The 14,399-nt window shown below is 42.7% G+C and overlaps 1 protein-coding gene across 2 annotated transcripts in view; it reads right to left on the bottom strand.

Moving 5' to 3' along the window:
- The window catches only part of nkain4 (sodium/potassium transporting ATPase interacting 4), a 139,520-nt gene that overhangs the window by 72,302 nt on the left and 52,819 nt on the right, over positions 1-14,399 (bottom strand). For both annotated transcript variants that reach the window (XM_062979034.1, XM_016993471.2), the window contains exon 3: positions 11,591-11,671. In XM_062979034.1, coding sequence (XP_062835104.1) covers positions 11,591-11,671 — 81 coding nt within the window. The remainder of the gene's footprint in view (positions 1-11,590; positions 11,672-14,399) is intronic.

Below are 14,399 nucleotides of genomic sequence, written 5' to 3' on the forward strand. Positions count from 1 at the left end.
GAATTTGCTGCTCCATGTCTTAGTCTCTGGAGCAGCAGAAAACAAGCGGACTCCACCTCAGTGTGACATCTTTCCAAATATTTAAACATGGCGTACATGTTCCCTCTTAACCTTGTCTTCTCCAGACAAAACATATCTGGCTCGCTAAAGTATTCCACATAAGGTTTGGCTACCAACCTTTTACCACTTTGTTCAGCCTTCTCTAGACATGTTCCGTCAGTATTGTGTGCCTTTCAATTCACTTTCAGCTTATGGTGATCCTAAATCAAACTTTAAAAAGCCAAACCCCTAATTCTCCTTTAAAGCTGTCCAAAGTGGGAGTGTCACTATACGTGAGAGTGGGGGCCACCATTTAACTATGGCCCCTTCTACACTGCCATATAATCTAGATGATCAAATCAGATAATCCACATTATCTGCTTTGAACTGGATTATATGACTGTCTCATCACACTAGAGTATAGATCCACTTTAAATCTGGTTTCTGCCTCCTGCAGAATTCTGGGGTTTGTAGTTTAGTGAGGGCCAGGACCTGTCTGACTGAGCAGTTTAAATGCTCCTCCCTAAACTACAAACCTCAGAATTCTGCAGGAGACAGCAACCAGATTTAAAGTGGATCTATGCTCTACTGGGATGAGATCTGTACATTGCCATATACCGTATATACTTGAGAATAAGCCGACCCAAATATAAGTAGAGGCACCTATTTTTACCACCAAAAACTAGGAAAACTTATTGACTCGAGTATAAGAAGAGGGTGGGAAATGCAGCAGCTACTGGTAAATTTCAAAAATAAAAATAAAAACAGATACCAATAAAATTACATTAATTGAGGCATCTGTAGGCTAAATGTTTTTGAATATTTACATAAAACTATAATACAAGATAATATTAAGACTGTCCAATCTCAAGTATAAGCCAACCCAAATATAAGCTGGGCAGGACTTTCACTCGAGTATAAGTCATGGAGGGGGCTTTTTCGGGCTGAAAACTCGGCTTATACTGTTAGATTATGGTTGTATGTGTATGAAATGTAAATCAAGTGTTCCTGCTGTTTTGCAAGAGTGTGTGTTTCAGTAATGAAACAGTTAACAGCAGGCTAGTTAGACTGACAGCCTGCTATGACCTATCAGGCATGATTTCCGGCCTTGGAAGTCGGGAACTTCCTTCGGACTGAGGAATGTGTTTCTTATCTCTCTGTGTGTTGAGCTGTGCTTGCCAAGCGAAGAGGCTATAGAAGAATGCCAGCTCAGAGCGATGGCTTTTGCTGTGCTTTGTAAATATGTATTATAGATATTGAAAGAAATGTTTGGACTTCAGACTACGGATGTGTTTGAGTCTGACATTTGAGCACAGGAATTGGTGAGGCAGACAATTGCAACCAATTCATCAGGGTGCTGGAGCAGATGATCGATGGAGTTTGAAGATACCCACCCAGCACACACCCTGACCTCTCCATGCTGACATATACTTGGGTATATACGGTAATCCAATTCAAAGCAGATAATCTGGATTTTATACGACAACGTAGAAAGGGCCTGGTTCTCGCAGAAGCAGAGGCAGCAGGAGGACATTTTTGCTCCCTGGCTTCAGGTAGGATTTGGCTAAGATTTGGCTAAGATTTTAAACTGAGTGTGGGCTTGGCTCCTGTGGTCAAAGTCTAACTGTTGTGTGACTGTTGTGTTGAAAGAGAGCCAGGTACTTAAGTTGATTGACAGCAGGCATTGTCCCCTGTTAATTGAGTTTCTGGGAAAGCTTTATTTGCCAGTGTCGCGCGCGCCTGACGGCGCGCATGAAAAAGGCACCTTTACTAACTATCCTTTGCAGTACATACAGGAAAGAAAGCAACATAAACAAATACACAAAGAGGTGGTTTGTTGCAGTTTGCACATAAAGTGCGTGCATATTACTTAACTGTACAAAGATCCCACTTGGCCACCACGCTCACCAAGAGATGCAACAAAAGCAAAACATTCCCATCACATGCACCAGCTGTCGCATGTTCCGCTTTTTCACACAAAAACTAGACAACTACATCTGCTCCAAATGCAAACAGATGACTCTGATGGAGCAGAGGATCCAACAGCTCGAGCACCATATTAAGACCCTTAAGGACATTCAGGCACTCGAGCTCTTCTTGGACACTGCACAACACGCTGCTGTAGATCAGCAGCCTGCATCACACCAACACCACCAAGACCATGATCAGGAACCTTATGGGGAGATCAACTCAAAGGTAGACAACCCTCAGGCTTGGAAGGAGGTCACCCATAGAAGGAGACGCAGGACCAGGCAGCCTCCGCAGAACTCCTCTGCTCAGCTGCATTTACACAACAGATTTGAAATTCTTACATCATTAACATACAATCAGGAAACACATCTTGTGGAGGACCACAGTTTCTTAGATACCACTCAGTGGACCACCCTGGATCAATGCGCAGGGGATAGCCCTGATGGGGACAGTGCATCACCACAGTCACACTTATGTAATCATGCAAATGCTCCATCCCCAATCATAGACCAGGAGCAACAGGAACATCCTTGGGAGAGTAATGGGCTCTCGGATGTATCCCAATGGATTGTCATTGATGAATGCACTGGGGATGTTGAGGAGGAGGACAACACTTTACACCTACATGATTCACTTCAACAGGAACACTCTTCAGGGGACATACACATTGTCTTGCACAAAAGGGACCCTGTCAATCCTCAAAGGAAAGAGGTCTTGGTAGTAGGTGACTCCCTCCTTAGAGGAACGGAAGCCATCATTTCCAGACCGGATGGGATGGCTCGAGAAACATGCTGCCTCCCGGGGGCAAAAATACACCATATCACTCAGAGGCTCAGCAGGCTCCTAAAGCCCCATCACCCTCCCCACCTTATGTTGATTCATGTAGGTACCAATGACACCGCTAGGCATACTTTTCAAAAGATCACAAATGATTTTCGAGCTCTGGGAACAAAGCTAAAACTGTATAATGTACATGTGATCTTTTCATCCCTCCTCCCTGTTGTAGGACACGGCTCTACAAGGGCCGGAAAAATAGTACAGGTCAATAACTGGCTCAGAAAATGGTGTCAAGAGGAGCATTTTGGCTTCCTTGACCATGGTCTACTCTTCCAAGAGGATGGACTACTGGCAAGCGATGGGGTGCATCTCACACAAGTAGGAAAACATCTTTTTGCACACAGACTTACAAACCTCATCAGGCGCACTTTAAACTAGATCCACTGGGGGAGGGGAACAGCCTGGCGAACACTATATCACCCACGACCACAGGGAACCGCCGAAAGGCTAAACGGAGGGCTGCACAAACACAGCAAGGACCAAGTACAGAGAGCACAATAATCCCAAATAAACAGTTCGAGGGGAGGTCACAGGGGCTTACATGTCTTTACACTAATGCTCAGAGCATGGGAAATAAGCAAGACGAACTCCAACTCCTAGCACAGCACCACACATACGATGTCATAGGCATCACTGAAACCTGGTGGGATGACTCCCATTACTGGAATTTAACCATTGAGGGCTATAACCTCTTTCACAGAAATAGAACAAAGGGGAGAGGAGGGGGAGTAGCTTTATATGTCAAAAACAGTTACGTTGCAGAAGAAATGCAAGACTGTAATCCGGGAAACCAGCTTGAAAGCATCTGGATAAGAATCAAGGGAACCGGGACTCAAAAAGATCTTGTCGTGGGTGTCTACTACAGACCTCCGAGTCAGGATGAAGGACTTGATGAAGCCTTCTGTCAACAGCTGACCAAACAGGCACAAAGAAGAGATATAGTAGTCATGGGCGATTTCAATTATCCCGATATCTGCTGGAAAACAAACTCAGCCAAGAGTACAAAGTCCAACAAATTCCTCACTTGCCTTGCAGATAATTTTGTGGTCCAGAAGGTAGAAGAGGCAACAAGGGGATCAGCAACTCTTGATCTAATCTTAACAAATGTGGAAGACCTGATCAATACAGTTGAAGTGGTTGGATCCTTAGGGGCAAGTGACCATGTGCTCCTGCAGTTTGCAATACAAAGGAATGCTGAAACTAAGACAAGTCAAACACGCATTCTGGACTTTAAGAGAGCTGACTTCCAAAAAATGAAGGAATTACTGAGCGGTATTCCATGGACGCCGATATTAAAAAAACAAGGGAGTTAAGGATGGATGGGAGTTTTTCAAAAGTGAAATACTCAAGGCGCAAATGCAAACAGTGCCAACAAAGAAGAAAAATAAGACAAGTGCAAAGAAGCCAGAATGGATGTCCAAAGAACTTCTAACTGAGCTAAAGCTCAAAAGTGACATGCACAAGAAATGGAAAAGGGGAGAAATCACCAAAGAAGAATTCAAACGTATAGCCAACACCTGTAGGGAAAAGGTTCGCAAGGCTAAAGCGCAAAATGAGCTCAGGCTTGCCAGGGACATAAAAAACAACAAAAAAGGCTTTTTTGCTTACGTTGGTAGAAAAAGGAAGAAAAAGGAGGTGATAGGGCCATTGCAAGGAGAAGATGGGGTGATGGCGACAGGGGACAGGGAAAAGGCAGAACTACTTAATGCCTTCTTTGCCTCGGTCTTCTCAGAAAAAGAAAGCCATCTTCAACCTCAGCAACACGGAATGGACGAAGGATTGGGGGAAATCCAACCCCAAATAGGGAAACAAGTTGTCCAGGAACACTTGGCCTCTCTAAACGAATTCAAGTCCCCAGGGCCAGATCAGCTACACCCAAGAGTACTGAAGGAACTAGCGGAAGTTATTTCAGAACCACTGGCAATTATCTTCGAGAGTTCTTGGAGAACGGGAGAAGTCCCAGCAGATTGGAGGAGGGCGAATGTGGTCCCTATCTTCAAGAAGGGAAAAAAGAACGACCCAAACAATTACCGTCCGGTCAGCCTCACATCAATACCAGGCAAAATTCTGGAAAAGATCATTAAGGAAGTGGTCTGCGAACACTTAGAAACAAATGCGGTCATTGCTAATAGTCAACACGGATTTACCAAAAACAAGTCATGCCAGACTAATCTGATCTCTTTTTTCGATAGAGTTACGAGTTGGGTCGATACAGGGAATGCTGTGGATGTAGCGTACCTGGATTTCAGTAAGGCCTTCGACAAAGTCCCCCACGACCTTCTGGCAAACAAACTAGTAAAATGTGGGCTAGACAAAACTACAGTTAGGTGGATCTGTAATTGGCTAAGCGAACGAACCCAAAGGGTGCTCACCAATGCGTCGTCTTCATCATGGAAAGAAGTGACAAGTGGAGTGCCGCAGGGCTCCGTCCTGGGCCCGGTTCTGTTCAACATCTTTATTAACGACTTAGACGAAGGGTTAGAAGGCACGATCATCAAGTTTGCAGACGACACAAAACTGGGAGGGATAGCTAACACTCCAGAAGACAGGAGCAGAATTCAAAACGATCTTGACAGACTAGAGAGATGGGCCAAAACTAACAAAATGAAGTTCAACAGGGACAAATGCAAGATACTTCAGCAGAAAAAATGGAAATCAAAGATACAGAATGGGGGACGCCTGGCTTGACAGCAGTGTGTGCGAAAAAGACCTTGGAGTCCTTGTGGACAACAAGTTAAACATGAGCCAACAATGTGATGCGGCTGCTAAAAAAGCCAATGGGATTCTGGCCTGCATCAATAGGGGAATAGCGTCTAGATCCAGGGAAGTCATGCTCCCCCTCTATTCTGCCTTGGTCAGACCACACCTGGAATACTGTGTCCAATTTTGGGCACCACAGTTGAAGGGAGATGTTGACAAGCTGGAAAGCGTCCAGAGGAGGGCGACTAAAATGATTAAGGGTCTGGAGAACAAGCCCTATGAGGAGCGGCTTAAAGAGCTTGGCATGTTTAGCCTGCAGAAGAGAAGGCTGAGAGGAGACATGATAGCCATGTACAAATATGTGAAGGGAAGTCATAGGGAAGAGGGAGCAAGCTTGTTTTCTGCTGCCCTGCAGACTAGGACACGGAACAATGGCTTCAAACTACAGGAAAGGAGATTCCACCTGAACATCAGGAAGAACTTCCTCACTGTGAGAGCTGTTCGACAGTGGAACTCTCTCCCCGGGGCCGTGGTGGAGGCTCCTTCCTTGGAGGCTTTTAAGCAGAGGCTGGATGGCCATCTGTCGGGGGTGCTTTGAATGCGATTTCCTGCTTCTTAGCAGGGGGTTGGACTAGATGGCCCATGTGGTCTCTTCCAACTCTACTATTCTATGATTCTATGATTCTATGATTCCTATGTGCTGTGTGAAGAAAAGTGCCTCTCTGTATCTGCCCTGAAACTCCCACACTACTACTTCAATGGGTGACCCTGAAATCTAATATTAAAAGAACTAGGGGGGAAAGACATACACGGAGGAAGAGGGAGTAACAAATGGACTTTCTTTTTACTCTAACTACTTTCACCACTGCTTTTCACATTTCTGTCATACCTCCCTGTATTTGACCTTTTTTCTTTCTATGCTAAATAGCCCCAGACACTGCCATCATTCCTTGTAAGAGAGTTATCCCACTCTCTTGATCAGTTTGGCTGCCCTTTTCTGCGCCTTCTCTCGTTCTATCTAGAGTAATTTTTCATCTTCCTCTTTGGAGATATGGACCTGTGCCAGAGATGACAGGGCGAGCTAAGAAACACTTTCAAATGTCATCCTGTCCTTTTGAAGACAATGCAAAGAGCTCGGAGAGGGTTCTCAGACTAAAATAACTCCAGTAGAAAGGTGCCAGACAAGTACAGGAGTGGGAGAGGATAAACTCAATCAGGTTAATTTCTATTGTTCTGAGAAGGTTGTGGCCTGATTTCTACGGAGATGCCCCGGTCACTTTTTGACTCATAATTGGTATGATGGTACACTCTGTGCAAGTCCATCCATGTATGTTCTAGCAGCCATATTTACCTAAATAAATAAATAGGGGTTGATGACACAAATTGTTGAATTGTTTTGTAATTGTTACATTTATATTGTAATGCATTTACACTGTTTTTATTTGCACTATGTCATATTTATTATTAGCTACCTTGAGTCTCTATATTGGGAGAAAAGTAGGATAAAATTACCCATATATTTATTCAAACATAACACACCATTGATTGTAATGTGCACCTCAGTTTTGAAGGTGGATATTGCAAAAAAAAAAAAAAAAAGATTTTCTGTCGAAATGCAATGTATGGCTTTCCTTTGCCTGTTGGCCATTCTGCTCCCTGCCTCAGAGTGGCTGACAGGCAAGAGGAATTTGTAAAGGATTTTAACTGTGAATTTTTAATACTGTTATATTAAATTCTGTTTTAATGTGCATATTTGTATATTTTAGGTTGTATGGTAATGCTTTTATGTTAAGCCACTTTGAGTCTCCTTTGGGACAGATAAAGTAGGGTATAAATAAATAAATATAATAATAATAACCATGACAAGGCTGGTGAACTTGCCAACAGTCTGATGGATGGGGGGCGACTTCTCAACTAAAGTCTCATTCACAAGGCCTTCAGAACATACCCAAAAGTGAGGTGTGCATTAGATTTGAGTGAACATGATACGTAAATAAATAGGGGCTGGAATTAAATGGAAGGAACAGCATGGCATAGCATGGTACGAAAAACCCTGGGTCATGAAATGAGCCAGGTAGTCACTGTTTTAAAACACAAATAAGACTAGTGTGCTTTTTCTGAGTGATTGAAAATGACATTCAGAAGCTGAGACTGTGAACCTCATCCCATGAGGAGTGGAAAGCGGGGGAACCATCTTGTTTAGCATTGCCTTTCATGCCTTTCCATGTTGTTTAGCTGTCTCCATCAGTTGTTACAGCAATAATCACTCCATTTACAATACAATAGAGACAATCTGGCAGTTGCCATCACATGGTAATGTACCTGCCTTTCCCCACTGCCACCGAAAAGAGAGGTATAAAGTCAGGTAACACCCAACTCCAAAAATGCCTGTTTCTAGGCACACTTGAACTGGAATCCCATGGAAGGAGTCTTGACCATTGCGGAAATCTGTTTTCAAAGTGTCTAGAAACAGAGGGAAGCCTGTATTTGATGATGTCCTGTGAAAGACTTTAACATGGCCTCTATGTTACCTTCATCCTAGAATGTCATAAAATGCTTCCAGGTTGAGCTTGAGATGCTATAGGCATAAAACAGAGTGTCACATCTCCCTACTGCTTCACAGCTTTTGAGTGTTTGCTCTCTGAGCTGCCTTTTAAAAACTATTACTGCTAGAATATTTCTGTTGCACTGTAACTCCCAGACTCTTCCAACAAACTTCCAGAATTTCTGCTGCTTTTTTACAAATTCTGTCAGAATCCAATGTTTAGAATGCCCCAGAGATTGTGGCCTTTGGTGGTATCCAAAAATTAAATGTTTTCAAATTCTGTTTCCTATTTCATTTGCATATCTCTCTCAGCTTCAAAATCACTGACTGCAATCCCATTCCAACACTCTTCCTTCAATCCTCTCCAAATCCCATGCATGTAATGTGTGTCCTTTCTGTAGGACTGCATCTCTCATGACTTCTCATCATTAGTTAGGCTGGAGTTGCAATCCAACAATATCTTGGCAACTCAAAATTGTTCACTATGCCCTATTATATAGTTATCAACAATGGGCAAATTAATCTGAATTTCAGCATCTGGCCCTATTATTGGTATGAGGGGATACCTTATGGTAGTGCTTCCCAAACCTTGGCTGCCATTTGTTTTGGACTTCAGCTTCCAGAATTCCTGATTATTGGCCAAGTTGATTGAGCCTTAAAAAAGGTAAAGGTTTCCCCTGATGTGAAGTCCAGTCATGTCCGACTCTGTGGGTTGGTGATCATTTCCATTTCTAAGCCGAAAAGCTGGCATTGTCCGTAGACATCTCCAAGGTCATGTGGCCGGCATGACTGCATGGAACGCCGTTACCTTCCTGCCAGAACGGTACCTATTGATCTACTCACATTTGCATCTTTTCGAACTGCTAGGTTGGCAAAAGCTGGAGCTAACAGCGGGCGCTCACTCCACTCCCGGGGTTTGAACCTGGGACCTTTCGGTCTGCAAGTTCAGCAGCTCAGCGCTTTAACACACTGAGCCACCGGAGTGCTTTAACACACTGAGCCTTATAGGAGATGAAATCCAAGATAGCTGGGGATCAAAGTTTGGAAATACTGCCTTAGGGTTTCAAGATGAAATAAGGGCTGGAGCTCCTGTACTTTCATTACACCAAAAAGAGGCTTCCTGGAGTTTTTACTGAACAATCAGATGAGAACATCTGTGTCAAAGGGGACTCCCATCAATGTGGCATCAGTAGGACTGTCTACATGTAAAGGAGGAATGAAGACAATGGAGCAAGATGTGTGAATTAACCCCTACCTACCTATATTGTAATTTAGAATAGCCTCTTGTCCTAGATTTTAATGTCTTATCATTCATGTATACCAGAAATAGATTGAGACAACACATACATCATACATTTTTGAAAGTGCCAAGGTGTGAGTAACCTACTGACTTCCTCTATGCATTCAGTGAAGGCACATTTCTTGTCCGAATATAAAAATCATCTTCTCAGATCTTAATTGCTAGCCTTGACTCACAAGGGGGGGGGGGGGGTCAATGATGGCCAACCCAACCATGGACATCCCCACCATCAAGAAAATTTGGGTATGGCTTTTCCTAATCTTGGGCAAACAATTAGGGAGTGTCTTTTCTCCAATCCTACAACACAGTCAACATTTGTGAAACCAGTTAAATGGATTGAAGTCCACCCCTCCCTCCACATGCATACACATATCTTCCCCTCCACTTGAGTTATCACCTGTCTAAACACAAAAGGGCAGCCTTTACCATCAGCTGCCAAGTTCACTAACTCCATTCTTTCTACTTCATTGCACTTCTTTGCATTTTGTCACTATAAATTAAACAGCTACTGACATAGACAGATTAGCTGAGCTATATTGCTATGAATTAAATGTGGATTTTGTGATGAAGGTTAAGGGACTTGGGGGAGAGCTCTTTACCAGGAATGTTGCTTTCTCCCTCAAAAAGAACTCTTAACATGTGTGTCTTTCATAGAAGCATAGAGTTGGAAGAGGGAACATCCAGTTCAAGAGACAATCAAAGCTTTAAGCGTCTGCAGACCTGAGCTTAGAGTTTTTAAAATATAAGATGGCACCCATTCAACCAGTGTATAGTGGGTTGTTAGGTAAGGACTGATCCAAGACCTGGGATTTCTGGGCCAAATTATGGAAACTTGATGTTACAAGGATCAGGCCTTGTGGAAGGATGGTATTATAAGAAACAGTGTTTGCTTTTGGCTACCACACCAGAGAATGCTCAAAGGAAGAAGTGAAAACCTCTGTTGCTCACAATGGCTGCTGTCCAGTTTATGAAGATAGCAATGAGATGGGCTGGGAGACACTACTTAAGTAGGTGATATAGAATTCCAGCTGTTATCAGAGTTTACACTCACACAGAGATCACTTGAGAAAGGATGGATGGAAACACCAGCCAACTGCTTTCTGATCACCTGAGGAATAGATCCCTGAAACTCATAGAGACTGATGATGTCCAATATGCAAACACTGGCAGACATTCACAATTTCTAAACAATGCATAGAAACTGTGATAACAAACCAATCACAAACGTGTAACTCGAGGCAATCATAACTTCTCTTGTGAATTCCAGCCAATGCCACTAAAACTGATACATTAAGCATCAACCATAGTTGCACAGAACAGCTATGAAATGGCAAGTCTAATACATGAGGAAAATACACCCACACATTTTCAAGACCACACTCTTGCCCTGAGAGTCCTCCTCCTGGGAACTAGAAGAAGAAAGTCCAAGCGTCGAGAGGGAACCCTGGATATTCCTCTTATTCCAAATAGATATATTTCTGCTTTGTGGGGATTGCACTTCTTACTGCTCTCAAGTCATTTTTAGCACATAACAAACAATAGAATGTAATAACAGACTGAAATCTGGAAAAAATCCCTGCTTTAAATGTGGAATGTTGCAATGCGCTTGGCATGTTAATAAAGGTTTTATGTTCTAATTGGTGCTTTATGTTCTAATTGGGCTCAGCCGCCCCGAGTCCCTGCTGGGAAATGGTGGCAGGGGTAGAAAAATAAAGTTACTTATTTATTTACTTACTTGTTTGTTTGTTTGAAAAATACAGATTGGAGAATTTAAAGGACATGCAAGGAGGGAATACATTGGAGGCAACTGCCTCCCCCCCAAAAAAACACGCCTACAATGCAAGAGTTAAACAATTAATTTCCCACCAAATCATGCTACCAAGCCCAACATGATTGATAGCCCCTTTTTGGAGAGGTATTAAAGCACTGAATTGGATTCAGTTTATGGAAGAGTAATTTAATCCCCTTCTCCCCACCTCCCCGCCCCCCCTTTCTTTCTATCCCTAATCTCAAAGTGTGCAGGCTGCATTTTGTCTTACCAGGTTCTCCCAGGCTATACTTTGATGTGTGAAATCAGGCTCCCTTTGCGTCCTCCCCCTGAGCCCTTTTCTAATCTGCTCTTCTCCGCCTCGTGCCACCCGCTCCACTGCTCCATTTCGGTGATCGTTTCTGGCTGTTCGGACTTCAGCCTCACTCACCTTTGAAAGGCCTCCAGCCTCCAAATAAAAGCAGATGATGAAGATGTTCCAGGTGACCCAGATGGCCGTCCAGATGGCATACTGGAGGAAAGAGGGGGCAGGGAAAAGGGACAGAAAGGGGAAAAAGAAGAAGGGAGCAACATTAGACAGGAGCAGAGCATACAAAAACATTGCAAGTCTAGTGTCACAAATGGTGGATATCTGGCAAATGCTTCCATGATCTGAGCAACAAATCTCCTTTTGCTTGCAAGCAAAGACCTTCCCATTTAAAGACTCCTTCAGCCATTGACACAATGGGTTAAACCCTTGTGCTGGCAGGACTGATCACTTGAAAGTTGGGATGCTGACCTGAAGGTTGCTGGTTCAAATCCAACCCGGGGAGAGGGCAGATGAGCCCCCTCTATCAGCTCCAGCTCCATGTGGGGACATGAGAGAAGCCTCCCACAATGATGATAAAACAACTGGGCATCCCCTGGGCAACGTCCTTGCAGATGACCAATTATCTCATACCAGAAGCGACTTGTAGTTTCTCAAGTCGCTCCTGACATGAAAAAAAAAGCCTTTGAAGGGTTGGAATAGAGGGAAATGTCCTGGATGTTTAATACCTTTTAATATGCCATACTATAATACGTATTGTCCATTGTTTTTAAGTTAATGTCATGTTTTGTGTATACGAGGGTTGAATGAAAAGTAATGCCTCCACCTTCGTAATTCCTCAACAGATGGCAGTATTGGTATGCAGCAGATACTGGCTTGTTCCGTAGACTCTCCTCTACAGCTCAATTTGGCAGGAAGCCTTAGCATTGAACGGTTGTGTTGTTAAAGTGCGCAGGATTCCATACTTCACACTTTAACAACATAACCATTCAATACTAAGGCTTCCCGCCAAATGGAACTCAACTGAACAAGCCAGTACCTGTCGCATACCAGTACTGTCATCTGTTGAGGAGTTACAGAGGTGGAGGCATTACTTTTCATTCAACCCTTGTACATGGAGATCATGAGCTTTATTTAGAGTCATGTTGCTAAGGTTTATAACAAAGAATGCTGCTGGTGTGATCTTCTTTCAAGCCTTGGATGTTGGTTTTTTTCCCCCCTAAAAGGTTCTTACAAGTTTTCATGGTACATCAACAGGATGAACTAGTTTTTCCAGCTAACCTCTATTTTAATATTTATATCAGAACAGTTCAACAACTAGAACAAGGTCAGTGCTTCAAATGGCAATGTTTAAGCCATATCAAATCCACTATCTCCCAAAATAAAGATGCAAAGGTCTACACTTCAGCATCAATAGTGCAATACAGTGGCCTTTCCTGAATAAAGGAGCAGAGGCTTACCCACAATAAAAGCTTTAAATAAGGTAGATTGTTGTCACTGATATAACAATTCTGCCTATTTAATACAAAATATATTGGGAAAGCTCAAACTGACTTTTACAATCTACATTCAACTAAAGCTCCACATGAGCAGCATCAGTGGAATGAACAATAGGAATGCACTCCAGAGGGGGGAAAAACACTTTCAAACTGACTGCAAAGAACAAAGCACAGAAAGTTGACTAAGTAACTGAATATCTGTAATGTGTATAAGACATAAAAGAAAGACAGAACCTCAGATTACTTGCACTGTTTTAATGGACTGAAAGAAATGTAAAGCTTAGTCCATGTCCATTTCTTCAGATGATCTGGCCTGCTGACAACAGTCCTCTGGTTTTGTGTCCATTCATTGGTCCATTGTGTTCAGCATTTGATTTTGCCTGGTTTTGCTCTGGTTTTTAAGTTAATGTCTTAAACAGTATTTTCATTGGATTTATTGCTTAGCCCTTTTAAAACATTATCCCACATATTGTTTTAACTATATTGCTTTAGTTTATATTGTAAGCTGCTTTGAGTCCCATTTGGGGGTGGATTTGGATACAAATCAAGCAACCAATTAATCAACCGACAGCAAAGTTTTCTGTGATTCTCCTATCCTCTCATATTTAAAAACCCCAAAGAATAGGATGTCTGGTAACAAGGTTAACATCACTGTTTACGGATCATGGAAGGAATGCATTAACAAATAAGAATGGTACTTGTAACACATTACTTTTGAAACTAATAGAAACAATGGTAACATGATTTTTAAAAAAAAAAAGATTATGTGCCAGCTGGAGATGTCATTTGTTTAACTCTCCAAACACATTTTCTTTAGTACGTTCAATTTTAGGTACATTTTTGATTATGTTCAACCTTAGGTCCAACTTTTATATTTTTGAATGTATTTATAAACAGAAGTAAAATACTTTTATAGGGGGGCAACTGCACCACACTGAGGGACCCATTCTCCACAGCCACACACATAGGTGATTCCTTTCCCAAAACTAGAAGTGACATTACATTATGTCCACCTTTGATTCTAACCTATTTGAGACTTTTCGAGTGGAGTGGTCATTTTCAGGAAGGGGAAACAAACCTGTCATGTTTGGGTGGGGGAGTTGAAATGTTGCTTTCATGTTAATGGGGGTTCCCTGATACAGGAATGACTTAGGGTCACATGCATAAAATGCCTGCACTGAAAGCTTATATTGGTGGAAATGGCATGTGTGTATTATTCTAAAGGACATAGCAGGCAATTGGCGGTGGGGGAGAGGGGCTGATTTGAGTTGAGACTGTTGAAGAGGGCAACTGGTGCAAATGATCCCTTTCTTTGCCTGTGTCCAGTCCCAGTTGGGCCAGGTGCCTTGGGTAGATAAAGTTAAAGGTTTTCCCCTGACATTTAGTCTAGTCGTGTCCAACTCTGGGGGTTTGTGCTCATTTCCATTTCTAAG

The sequence above is a fragment of the Anolis carolinensis genome, chromosome 4, assembly GCF_035594765.1.
Source record: "Anolis carolinensis isolate JA03-04 chromosome 4, rAnoCar3.1.pri, whole genome shotgun sequence".
Lineage (NCBI taxonomy): Eukaryota > Metazoa > Chordata > Lepidosauria > Squamata > Dactyloidae > Anolis > Anolis carolinensis.